The sequence below is a fragment of the Podarcis filfolensis genome, assembly GCF_964270895.1.
Source record: "Podarcis filfolensis genome assembly, chromosome: 1".
NCBI lineage: Eukaryota > Metazoa > Chordata > Lepidosauria > Squamata > Lacertidae > Podarcis > Podarcis filfolensis.
In genome coordinates, this window is record NC_139604.1 from 53,300,484 (window position 1) to 53,314,185 (window position 13,702).

At 43.6% G+C, this 13,702-nt stretch overlaps 1 protein-coding gene across 30 annotated transcripts in view; it reads right to left on the reverse strand.

Annotated features, from left to right (window-relative positions):
• Positions 1 to 13,702, reverse strand: part of SPTB (spectrin beta, erythrocytic) — a 92,395-nt gene that overhangs the window by 38,992 nt on the left and 39,701 nt on the right. For all 30 annotated transcript variants that reach the window (XM_083591407.1, XM_083591390.1, XM_083591404.1 and 27 more), the window contains 10 exons: positions 12,295 to 12,446; positions 11,324 to 11,497; positions 8,634 to 8,725; positions 6,953 to 7,033; positions 6,058 to 6,173; positions 3,754 to 3,866; positions 2,624 to 2,811; positions 1,651 to 1,768; positions 655 to 813; positions 109 to 411 (listed from right to left, as the gene is read on the reverse strand). In XM_083591407.1, coding sequence (XP_083447533.1) covers positions 109 to 411; positions 655 to 813; positions 1,651 to 1,768; positions 2,624 to 2,811; positions 3,754 to 3,866; positions 6,058 to 6,173; positions 6,953 to 7,033; positions 8,634 to 8,725; positions 11,324 to 11,497; positions 12,295 to 12,446 — 1,496 coding nt within the window. The remainder of the gene's footprint in view (positions 1 to 108; positions 412 to 654; positions 814 to 1,650; positions 1,769 to 2,623; positions 2,812 to 3,753; positions 3,867 to 6,057; positions 6,174 to 6,952; positions 7,034 to 8,633; positions 8,726 to 11,323; positions 11,498 to 12,294; positions 12,447 to 13,702) is intronic.

Below are 13,702 nucleotides of genomic sequence, written 5' to 3' on the forward strand. Positions count from 1 at the left end.
ATCTGTCTTGGGGAAATGGCAGGCAATGGGAGCACAGGATGAGCCTCCACCTCAATTTGCTGGCTTCTTTCTATCAACCTGCAGTATTCCACCCAAGCCCTTCCTTACTTTCATCTCATCTATCCAGTCAATACTGTGCAGCATGTCTTGGAACAGCTGCTGGAGCTTAAGGTTCATCTCCAGCCGCCGCCGCCGGGCCTGCAGCAACTCCAGCAGGTACTCCCAGAGCCGCAGGATGTTGTCCTTGCGAGCATTGATGCGCTTGATGTCATGGTAATTCTCCATCTCCAGTTCCTTGGCCACCTCCTCTATGGCCTGGACCCGTTCCTTGTAGGCTGCTGTATCAGTTTCAATGGCTTCATGCTTCTTCTTTGCTGCCTCCACAGCTGGCAAGTCATTTCCAAAGTTATCCTGCCCAAATTAAATTCGCCTTTGGTTAGCAACTGTGTGGCGGCATGTTGCCTTTTCTTGTGCATGCTATAGAGCAAAGGGTTACGGGGGGTGGTCATGCCAAATTCCCCAGAAGGGATCTGGGTACCATTTTAAGCTGGTGCCAACAGAGTGCTTGTGTCCCCCCAACATCCCCTGCTGTCTCTGATGCCACCAGGCAGATCAGAGACTGGAGCCAGCACAGTCCCTGAAGCCACACATTACCTGTGCAACAAGGCGCTGGTTTTCATTAAGCCACGTCTCCCGCATTGCTGCCTTGCGATCAAAGCGCCGGGCAAGCTGCTCCAGCTTCTCCTGCCTAATAAGCTCGTTTCTCAGCGCCAGCTCCCGTTCATGCTCCGCCTTCTCCAGCTTCTCCCAGGCCTGTGCAAATGTGTGCACACAGGAGAATGAGAATTCAGTATGCAGGTACAGAATATACAATCAAGAGGCCGCAGCAATTCCTATGTAATGCCGCGTGGCACATTCTACAAAGCATTCCATTCTTATACAGGCTGCGCTAACCAACCTCACATCAGCAAAATGTTGCTTGGCCAGATAAAGAGCTATTGTTCCTCCTTGTATTTTTCTCTAACGGATTGTTCTCACAACACTTTTCTTGTATATGCAAGTAGCCCTGTTTTTTTCCAGGCTCACGTGAACCTGCTCATGTGAACACACACACACACACACACACACACACACACAGAGTGGCGAACTGAACAATAACAGATACTAGTTGGTAACAACTCCTATGGTCCCAACAAAACCCCCCCACCCCAAAAAACCCCACTAAACTCATGGAAAGTGCTGCAGACTATATATGTGAAAATGGTCCATGTGAGCATTTATTCAGTGTTGCTAGAATGAATAGGAAAAGTATTGTACAAAGCAGATCTAAGGTACTTGAAGGGAAACATATTCAGCTTGTGGTGTGGGATCACATCCAGCTGTCCCTGTAGCTTCCTCCTTGGTTTCCACATTAGCTGCTGATCACCTCTCTAATCTTGCTGTATCATTTTTTTGCCATGCAGTAGTAGGGATTGAACCATGGATGTTATGAGTCCAAATTAGGTGCCCTGTTACTGACCTATGGCCCTTTCCCAACCAGCTAAATTAATTAAACAAGAATTTTAAAAAATTCTAGAAGAAAAGTCCTAACACTGAAATTCTCAATATATCACATTTCTGTTAACCATTTTAAGGGACTGCATTAGGTACCCTGTTGATGTCAGACACTAATTTTCCTTCGTGAGGCGTATACACTTTCTGATTATTGGCTCGCATTCTTGACTGGATGGTAAACAGCAGGACTTCCAGGTTCCCCTTCTCCTGAAACCTGCCCAAGAACACAGCAAAAATGAGAAAACATACTTTTAGGTGAAGAAGATACAATGAGCAACACAAGCAATGTCTATTAGTGTCACTGAAATACAGTGTGTTCTGAGCTCAGGCCATAGAAGCTTAACGGTAAAAAGCAGTGAAATAAACTAATCATCTATCCAGAAGTCTAACTTATCAGTGTTTAGGGCAGTTATTGCAATTTGCATGCAGATAAATAATAAATAAAAATAGATTAAAAAGAATGATGGTGACAAAAGTTCTTTTAAAAAACTGGAACACAAACACCTTATAGCTATTTGGGGTAGATTCAAACCTACACATATGCAATAGAGTCTTTGGGACTGTAGCCTCTGAAACATAACACCAGCACTACGTAGTATCTTTTTCAAGCTACCATCAAGTTGTCATCTTTATGTTTAGAAACCCTTAGTTAACAGTTATAGAAGGGGAAGCATTTTTCCTTTTCCTCTCTTTGAAACTCAAGGTTAGGGGATCGCTAGGCATTCACAAAGCAACATTTGCCAAATTCCTCCTGTTTGAAAGAAGGAAGGCAGCAGAACTGCACCAAAAGAACCCACTGAAACTGCATTTTATTTTGGCATCGTAACAAAATGCAATTCAGGGTACATCAACTGCCTTGTTCCCCTTCAGCTTGGCTCCTCACTGTTATTTGTTACAGTATCATTATCATCATCATCATCACGATGTGCCAATCTGCACAGAAAGCCTCGGATCACAACCGAATGAGTCACAATGCAGATGGGCACAGTTTAAGCTACTGGGGGGGAAATGGTAAACATCAGCAAAAAGCGGGGGGAGGACATCCTCCTTCCAGTTGACAGGTGCTTACTTGGGCGGTTTTTCCACTGTGCGGTATGTACTGAAGGACTGGAGCTGCTGCTGCACGCCTGCCAGAGAATTAGCAAACTTGCGGCTGTTGAGAATGGTAATGGTCTGTTCTATCCACGTCAGCAGGTCTGAAGCCAGTCCACTGTACTTATCGATCATTTTCTCAGTCTCCATCGCATGGTCCATTACCTGAGGAAAGGAATAAACAAAGTGTTGCTCCCCTGGCACCTGCTGCTCGAGGAAATATGTCAAGCCCGTTGTCAACCTACAGATCCTGCATATGGGAATCTTCTGCACTGTCAACAAGCTTGACGTTAGAAATTCTGGGCTGCGTGGCAGGCTGGAAGTCTCAGGCCTGTCAGGGAAGATTAACAAGAACCACCTGTCCAGCTGTAAAAGGAAGTGTGAGAACAGCAAGATGCCACCAAATGTTAAGGCAGAGGAACTAAAACTGAGTTATCACACACAAACTTATTTATCTTATACTACTCCCTTATGAAGACTCCTAGGGTTTGAGAGCGGGGCAAGGCACATGGGAAAAGCCACTCCCTGGTAGTTAACAGAGAGTCTCTCACCCCTCACAGTTATTTTTCTGTCAGAAGTTTCCACAACCTCTGGCAGTTAGGGCCTAACCAAGATACTAACAGAACCAAGCTGGGTCTATATATGATGATAGGGGCTACCTCAGTTCTCAGTGGCTTGAGTAAATCAGCTGCATTCTGGGAATCAAAGAGTAAAGCGGAATGGGGTTCTTTATACATTTGTTTTTAAATTATTGTAATGCTTTTATGTATTTAATGGATTTTTAAGTAGTTTAGAGGCATTTTTTGTGGAAAGGGATGGCTATGTCAAATAAACAATAATACAATATTGTTCGTATTCAGTAATAACAAGTTCAAACTAGAATAGATGCAAATAAGAGCTATTAAATGGACTAGCCTATATGTGAAGAAAGCCAGCCTAGCAGAAGAGGAGGTTGAGAGGTGGCAAGGCTGCCATTATAGCAAATTACTGGCCTTTGTTGCTTATCAGTCATTATGGCTTAGTAAGGAAGTAGTAAAGATACTGTTTTCTGTGGGCGGAAAGGGGACTTGCCTGCTGTTTGGTGGTATTATGTGACCATGCCCTTACCTTTCCAACTCTCTTCCCCTCCACAGCAAGCACCTTCATCTTGGAGAAGTAGTGGTAGAAAGCAACTACGTAGGTGATGATAGATTTCTCATCCGGGTTCTCCGTGAAGACATCTGAATAGAAAACAGAATGTCAAGAGAGCTCTACACAGTGCCCAAGAGCTTTGTTTTCCAATTTGTAGCAGAACACCACAATGTAGCAGAATGAGCCACCTCACCGCCCAGCCAACCTCAGATAGGAAAACAATGGAATGCATGGGAGGAAAGATAGAGGCATAAGAACTTGTTTTCCTAAAAGGAATAATGCATGTAGCAGCCTTGACTCTCTAATAAACAGAGAAAAGCAAATTAATTACAACCTCAACTGCACTGAATTCCATGGGGAGGATATGTGATATGTCGAAAGGAAAGAGGTATGTGCCTTCTAACAGTACGACAACTTACTGAGGAGAAGGAACACTTCCCACAATTTCTTAGGGGTAAGTGTGTCATCTAAACTGGATCATGGGGTTCAGCGCCACTGCATTCTGACTTCAAGAAAGCCCTGCTTGGTAATTAATTAGCTGACTAACTGCTGGGCACAAACTCCCTCTCACCTAACCAGGCATGGTGAACTATAGGCCCTGCAAGCAATTTTTAGCACTCACAAGAAGTTGCTGGTGTAAAAAAAAAGGGGGGGGGGGAGGAAAAGATTTCCTGCACCACCAGCATTGGGGAAACACTAGAAAGAAGTGAGAGCAACCCGATCCAGTGTCTCCTGTGCATTCAGGTGATGACCAATACCTGAGAATCACTGTAGTATCTGCCATGTCATTATAGCCCAGGACACAGCAAGTGGACGGAGCAGAGCTGAGCTGGTGTGCACTGCCACCCCCCACCCCTTGAAAGCAACACAGCACACTCAGATACACACACCTCGCTCTTCACAGCAAAAGAACTCCACAGCCTACTCAGATTGCAACTGAGCTGACACTCAGCTTCATTGCTCTCACTCCACTTCTGTCACTTGATAGACCGCCTGGACCAGTCCCAGGAAGATCTTCGCTTCTTCCCCTTCCCACCTATCCACCCATCTCCTGGCTACACAGGGAAAATGAATGGACACAACAATGGTCTGGGATTTAATATGGATGGAACTTTATTGAATTCAGATGTAGGAAGCCTTGGCATAGGCATTGGGTGTGTATCCCTCCCAGCTCCCACACTGGGGAATTGAGGCATGACAGAGTCTGTTCTGGGGATGGATCCATTGCAAAACGCAAGTTCACATGGATGGCCCCCCAATGCCGAGGGAAGCTCTATGGGCCACTGGCCCTATGCAACTGGCTCTTTGGACAGAGACTTCCCTCCAGACCCCTCTAATGGGGTACCCTGTTATCACCACTGCAGAGAACCACTTCACCACCACCCAATTGGATGAAGACTATAGGATTCCACCCAAAGCCTAAACCGCCAAAGTTGTGACTAGTGCTAAGGGGATGGTTTTTTTTAATGTACTCCACAGCTGTCAAACCAGGAGGAATCTGTGGTCCTCTCTGCTGTTGGGACTACAACTCCCATCACTCCTAACCATTAGCTATGCTGGCTTTACAGAAAAACATTCATGGAGCACAACTGGAGGAATGACTTCCACCAAGAACTTTATCATACTGCATGCAGCATGGCTTAAATTTTGGACTTTATAGCTTTCCTTTCTGTTATAAAAAAATCAGACTGAATGTGGCTCATAAATAAAAATATAGGAAAGAAGGAAAACAACCTGAACAACAAAACACACATAACACATCATAATAAAACCCATGATCAGGAACAGGAGGCTAAAAATACAGCATCAAAGGCTCTGATTAAAAAATGCATGCACCAGAATAAAGATTTAGAATCAAGGAATCATGGAGTTGAGAGGGACCGTGAGGGTCATTTAGTCCACTCTTCCACAAGGCAGGAATCTTTGGTCCAACATGGGACTTGAACCCACAACATGAGGAGTCCCATGCTCTGCTGACTGAGCTATCTCTGTAACTCCCTTTCATTTCAGAGCAATGCAGCAACAGAAGAGCTTTCTGGTGGATTGTGCTGTGGGAGAGCTTACAGCTGCAAAAAAACCTCAGAGCTTTGCATCCCCCTTTATGTATACATAACTTCATGATATTCTATAGTCAGACATTCTGCAGCCAATTCAGAGGCTTCCTCAGGTGAACCACCATTTCCTCAGCACTTACGGACACTTCTTCTGTATAATTCTCATCTGCCTCGTCAGCTCAATTCTCAATTTAGAAAGGGCAGGCACAGAGCCAAACAAACTCACCTTCTGGGTCAAGAAGCTGGGTGATGCCAAGTTGCCGTTCTGCCACAATGAAAGCATGCTCCAAGTTGTGCCTGGCGTTCGAGTGCTTCAGCTTTTCAAAGTCAATCAAGTCAGGCCTAAAAATTAAGAGGACAGTGGGAAAGTTAAAGCACGCAGTATGGTAGGCCAACTTGACCATGCAAAAGAAAGTGAAAGCTAAGTTTACCAGTGAGGCTTGCAACAAAATGCTGCAGTGTGGTCTGCTCCACTTCGGTGTCTCTGTCAGTGAGATACTCCATTCTGTTCCTCCTCACGCACAATATCCCCCTCCTCCCCAACATTCAGAGTTATATTCAACTAACTTTTATTCAGAATAGACCCATGGGAATTCATGGCGACAAATAACCTAGGACTTTTCATTTCAATGGGTCTACTCTGAGAGACGCCGCCAGGATGAACGACACGGTCACCACCTGAACAAGGAAGTTCATGACCAACAGGCTGCTTCAGTGTAAGCAGATGGTGATAGATGTTCTTCATCCTGGAAAGGCCACTGTTCCCAAAACTGAAATCAGCGAAAAGTTGGCCAAAATGTACAAGACAACCCCAGATGTCATTTTCATCTTTGGCTTCAGGTCATTTTGGAGGTGGGAAGACAACAGGCTTTGGCATGATCTATGATTCCCTCAACTATGCAAAGAAATGACACTCACCTCCAAATAGCAGAAATAGCAAGAATGATAATTGAGACTTATAGCAAACTAGTGGAGGCAGAGTTCATGGAGGAAAGATGAGGCCAAATGTGTGCACATACACTCATCATTACTAGGCTAGCTCAGGAACACCAGCAAAACATTCAGGTGTCCATCAACCCACTGCACTTAGGTTCTCTGAAGGGCTTGTCCCCAGGCCTTACCTGTGCTTGTGAATAAGGGCATTGAATGCCAAGCCATCCTTCCAGCTGGATGTAAAATTGGTGACGTTAACATGGGGATAGCTGCATTACAAAGGGAAATAGCAGGGAAGACAAAAGGATTTATAATTCAGTCCAAGAGTTTACAAAACAGTAATCCAATTACAGACATTATTTTATATGAGGAAAAGCTTTTCTCTAAAAGAGAAAACAACCAATGAACAATTCGATTGGCACAAGTTACATTTTCGAGCCACATCTTGTACTTTGGAAAACACCAGAATTAACTTTTAATTAAAAGGCAGATGTGGGAAATGCTAGCAGGCACAGTTTGCATTTCAAAGTGCAGGTGCTGCTCTATAAAAAGAAGGATGTTTGGTCTGGATGGACAATTCTGATCATCCAGGTTTGGGGTAGCCAACATGGTTACCTTTGGATGTTGTTGGACTCCAGTTCCCATCAGCACCAGTTAGCATGGCCAATGGTCAGGTATGATGGGAGCTGTAGTCCAACAATTTCTGGAAGGCACCATGTTAGTAGCTCCTGAATTCTGCTCTAAGACCAGCAAAGACCAATTAGCATTCCATGGGATGGACAAGCTCAGCCTTCTTTAACCTGGTGCCTTCCAGTTGCTTTGAACTGTAACTTCCATTAGCCCCAACCAACATAGCTAGTGATAACAGGAGTTGTAGCTCAGAATATCTGAAGGGCACTGGGTTGCGGAATGCTGACTGTGGCCCACAGGCTGTTTCCATCCTTTCTAGCTACTTCCTTCTATGCACTCCAAAAATGCACAAAGATATATGCTCCCTTAATCATACTGGAAGCAGTTTTCCCATTTTAAAACAATAAATAATGATGAGGATCAGAGGGGCTACTCCTGCAATTGATTCTCCTCACTGTGAAAATGGAAATGTTCTGGCTCCTAGTTTCATCTGCGCTCAGGCAGTCATGTCAAGGTCAACATATCATGGGATGCTTGGGCTTTTTGCACCCTCCTGAAGTAGATTTTCAAGCATATAAAGTGATAAATAAAAAAGCCCTATAGAGAGTTCTCCATGCATTATCAGTCTACCCACAAATGACTCAGTTCATGGCACTTGAAACAAGACGTCAGCAAGTGCAGTGGCTACATTACAGACAGAGCTGGAAGAACAGGCCCCCAGAGATGCCCTGCCTGGGATTCTTGCTCCCCTCCACTGCGAGCATTTGTATACCCACCAAAGCGCAATGTTGGAAGACACTTTAAATATTTTCACCTTGTCCCAAACATAGGACAATCCAACAGAGATTCCTTCAAAAATATAAGGAATCAATTACAAGGCCTAAGCCTTCATGAAAAGCAAAAGATACCAGGGTAATGGTGGTGGAGGGGAGAGAAGCTGTGCTTGGATTCTTTACAGAGAACGGGGCCGTTGTGGCACAAAGGAGAATGTTATGAGGACAATTATAAAAACAGTCATATGTCCCATTTTAAAACAACCTTATGACACAGCCCTGAAAGATCTCCGTCCTTTGTGGTATACTTTGATCGAGAGATTTAGTTATATCATTGGTAAGAACTGAGTAGGAACATGGCCCAACTTCATGGTCCCATCCAGGTTTCCCTAGCTGGGTTCTGCAGGCTTAAGCCAACTGGTTTACCGTGCATTCACTGAGTTGGAAATATTAGCAGTCATCATACCCAGCAGTTTTCATTTGACACCAGAGTAACAATGCATCCTTCGCGGAACGGGTTTCCCGGCCTTCTTGAGTCTGAACAATGATGTCCTGGATCTAAATTGAAATAAAAAATATTCCACTCTAAAGGCCTATCACTACAGATGCTTTGTGTATTAGTATGTGCATCTCAGGTTCTTAGCACACACAACTTAGTAAAGGTAACAGTCCTTTCACATCATTACAACATGGGGAAGAGGGAATCTGCTGAAATTGCACAGTAAATGGATTATGATGCCTCTTCTATTGAACAATATTGCCATTCCAAAGTGTACTTTGCACAGCACCATTTCCACTCCACCTTGAACACCATTATTTGTTCCAGGGACTCCCCCTTATTACCTTTTCTTAATCACCCTGCTTTCCACTTTCAAGATACATATGCTCCATATCAGGGGTGGAAGGAAAAAGGGTTGTACAAAATTAGAGATTTAATGACTAGAGGGAGACCTAGACAAGGAATGTCTTACATGACAAGTTTCAGGGTGTTAAACACTCCTGGCTTAAGACGTTACAGATTAGGACGTTCCTTAAAGGGTTATTCAAGGAAGTGACTAGTCTGTGCTTCAACAGGGTTTTTGAACATTCTGCTTCGTACTCAAAGGGTTCTGTTTCTTTTATTTATAAACTGCTGATTGACTGCAAGATGGGAAATGCAGATGGATTGCACTAGGCATGAGAATACGACCCAGGCTCAACACTATATGAAGACCCCTGGAGTAAAATATGGGCAAAGCCTCCTATAAAGACCATTTTGGCCAAAGTCCAGGAGGCAATGCTGAAGGTAGTGCTCTGCTGGCACTGGACTCTGGTCAAGCTCTCTCGCATCACCTTTGCGACTTCATCCCAATGTTGGTGGGGCCGCAGCAAGAGAGGGAGCTTTATACATTTAGGGTGGGAGTGTGACAAGCTTCTTGGCAAAATATTTCTGATGTCATTTCCAAAATTATTAGTCAACCTCTGAATCCAAGCCCAGCTTTGGCCCTTCTGTCATTAAGACACTGATCTAGACCCTACCCTTATTCATAAGGATCTAACCACCATGCTGTCTACCGCTGGCCATTTAGAGATCACCTCCCACTAAAAAGACTCCAAGGGACCATGCCTGACAGGATGGCAAGGGGAAGTTCAGGATCTGGCTGTTTCTGCACATCTGACGCATCACATAAGGGTGGTTAGATTATCCACCACCGCACACTAAAGTTAAATTCTCAAAATTATTTATAACGTAAAGTTGAAAATCCAATATAAATGTTATAATACAATGTAAAACTGTAAGACAGGCACACTTCAGGGCGCCTATTTCTGGTAAGAAGAAAAACCCCACCCTACCCTCAGTCACTGGTCTCCCAGTGATTCAGGCTGCAATCCTATGTAGCCCCAATAAACACAGTGAGACTTACTTCTGAGTAAACATGCATAGGTTTGCACTGAACGAGTTGCAAACATACCAAACATTTCATTCTTCTCCTGACATCTTATTTGCAGCGTTAAAAAAAAAGATGGATTCTCAGCTAGGGTGTTATTATTAACATTGCTAAGTATAAACTGCCGCATGTCGGCTTTTGTGCTGGACAGTGCAGAAAGGCACAGTCTTGCTCCAAAAAGGCTTACACTTGAACTGCTTTGAAAACCACCAGCATCCTTTCATATCACAATGGGTCAGATTAGTACAACCAAAAAGGGATTAGCTGCTGCCCACAGCAGCAGTTGTATGTGTAACTTGTTTGCACAAGCCCCAGAACAAATAGACATGATCCAGCCTAAAATGACACCTGAGAGCAATTCTAGCACACATACAGATTATGGGACAGCCTTATCTCTGGCACAATGGTCGATGCAGCAGAAGTTACAATACTATGGAAGCAACATTTCATCCTTGAAGAAATTGTCATTGAGAGTTGCACTGAAACCTTCCAGTGGAGCTTGGGGAAACCATAAACAGGGCTTTTGACAGTGATGGGGATGCTGCTTTTATAAGAAAGAGAGAGAGGAATTTCATGCTTTGGGAGCTCAAGAGTTCAGGAGTATGCTTGCTCTTCCTTCCTCCAAGCCTCACAGCAGACTTTCCCATCCCTGGGTGGCAAGATCTCCCTGCTTCTTTCTCTGCTTTCTTTACGTCCTTTAGCGGCGTGAAAAGTCAAAGAGTGCTAATGGCAACAATTCAATGGAGCAACATTTATTAACATACAATAAAAGACATGGCCTCATCCATTCTATAAAAACTCTACGCTGGCAACTTGCTCCAGCCTGGAAGAATTAATTCTCAGCATATGACAAGCACAGGGTTGGCATATGTCTGGAATTTCATGGACATTCCTAGAATACAGTCCGGGGAAATCCGAACGTATGGCAACCAATGTCAGCAGTGTTGTTTTTGCCAATTTCCCTTAAAAATAGCTCAGAAACATCATTTATTTTATTTTTTTTACTGAAAAAATTCATCAACTTTGGGCAAAACTAAAAATACTTTTCTGTCCAGATTTTCACTTTCTGAAATATTGCAACCCCAGACAAGCAAGAGTGTGGATATGAAAACCCCAAATAGTAATCTGCCAACAAGTATAAACCCTAGTTTATTGCTGCTGTCAGAACATGATATCCTACTGATAACCTCCTCTTTGTCTTTTTGGGGGGTTCTGGCCTAGCACTCACCTGGAAGCGCAGGATGATTGTCCAGATAAGGCCCAGCACCAGACGGTGATTGCCATCAACAATGTCGTGAGAGCCCATGTTCTCCAGGTGTACCCGTTGCTCCTTGAGAAACTGCAGGGCCTTGTCCACATTCTCCAGGCAGTGGATCCGCATGCGCCCCTTGGTGGGTTTGGGCTATGAAGTGAGGAAAAGGTGGTATTTAGACTTCTAAGAGTGTTGGGCCATCACCCAATTCCCTGAAGGGAGAACACCCACACTGCATCTACTCTCTTTTAAGAAACAAATTCTAATTCTTGCAATAGCAAAAGGGGATCTCCTCAATAACACAGACTCTAAACCTTTGCTAAAATAATGACAAATGGTAGGTTTCCAAATACGCAGAACATACATATATTTCAGCTACATATTACGAAGTTGCCTACTAATACTTCTCACCTACTTAAACGTGCAGCCTATTTTTTGTTCTCAAAAGCAAAAAATGCAAAACATAGTATGTGTATATGATATCTGATATCATACAACCATGGAACCAGAACAAAGCTCACTTTTGTGAGACCCAGTCCACAACACCAAAGCACAACCTTCCATTTATCTTGTTCTCCAATGGTCATCTTATCTCATCTAGATTACAATGTGCCATGTGCTGAAAGGAGAAGATGAAGGACAGCACACAAGGGATGGCTGTTGAAAAACAGCCTGCATTAGAGTAACTTTACAGGTTAAACTAATTCCAAAATTGGAAACACAAAATGGATTCCCGGTGCCAGTATATGCTGTGAAAAACCTGTATCCACAATCATTACTCCTGACGCTCTACACACAATTTGCACCTTGTTTTCTATGCAGAAGAAGAATTTTGTAATCCGAGAAGTATACTTAGGAAGAGCATAATTATTTTCCTTAGGGCAAGAATTCATATATCTTATGCACTGTTAGTTCTATAGAAAAGCGAAAGTAGGAGGGAATTCTACCAGCAGCTCTCCAGAAAGAACCTCCAGCAGTTTGATTAACATCCTTCCATCTCTGAGGTCCATGTAGAGATCAGAAATGCGACATGTCACACGTGCCAGGTGGGAATTCACCCATTTGGTGAAGGTTTTCTTCTGCACGGCTTCCCGCTCATCTGAAAACAAGAGAAGACTATCTTAGTCACTGAACTCAAACACTCAATAAAAATGCACACCCACATGAATTCTGTAAAACTGCTGCACAGGTGCAAACTCTGGTATGTGGTGGGAAATTTTGTATTCTGAAAATCTCAATGATTTGTTTTTGTTCTAAAACTAGTCAGCTTCTAGGCCTTATAGCATCCAAGGAAAGTTTAAATGTTTGGACAGTATTTGGTAAGATCCCCAAAGCCAGACAGGAGCTTTGTAAAGGTCAGAATTTAGTGCCCTGCACAGTTCCTTGTACCTCTAACTATTATTCTCTAGCACTCAGGTTCCAAAGCCCAACTACCACTACTCTCCAGAATACCATTCTGGAATTACAACATTTCAGCAGGCAGCTACTGGACATGCACTTATTGGAAACAAAGCAGTATGGCTGCCCTGGGGGTTTGCCCACACTGGAGTCTACTCTGTGACAGCAGCTGTTTGCATTTCCATTTAATTTGTGTGGTGCATGTGACCCTCCAGGGCCCACTCTGTCACAGGGACATAAAGCCTTGAACTGGGAATTACATTGGCTGAGGCTGAGCCAATCAAGACTGCATGTGCTGACAAATCAGAACCACCTTAAGGCACAGTAGAGAACAAGGCTCTGAAAAACTGGCAAATGTGACTTTCAGGCAGTATGAAGCTCTGGATTGGCCAGGCCTGATATGAATATTAGGATTTCAGTATTAGGATATTGAACTTTGGTCCTTGCTTGGTCCTTACAGTATTTTTTGCCTCCTGCCCTTCACACTAATGATCTTTGAAGCTTAAAAAGACACTGCAGTAAGAACAAGAGCTGTTTAAGATATGTTCCTGAACTTGGCTTCTTCACTATTATATCTTTATAGACTTCTTGAAGCTCAGTTACACAGATCAATTAAAGAGAGAGTCTGAATTTGTTCTGAGAACTTTTTATTAGGTGCAGCATGTCCACAATTTGACACTTACTCTGATGCTAATTGCATTTCCCAGGACCAGAAAACTAAATGAACAATACACAGCTCATCTAATTGCATCATCACTGTAATTTAATTTAAACTATCCTAAGCCTTTCCTCTCACTCTGCCTCCCCCTCCTTTGTGTAAAGCGAAGAATGGAAGGCAATAACCAGCCATGAAGGAGAAAGAAGCTAAGGTGCACTCCCATTTTAAAACCAGGCAGCTTTTAGAAAGCTAGCTACTGGGTACAGGGCTTGCGATGTGTCAGGAATCCAAGACCGGAA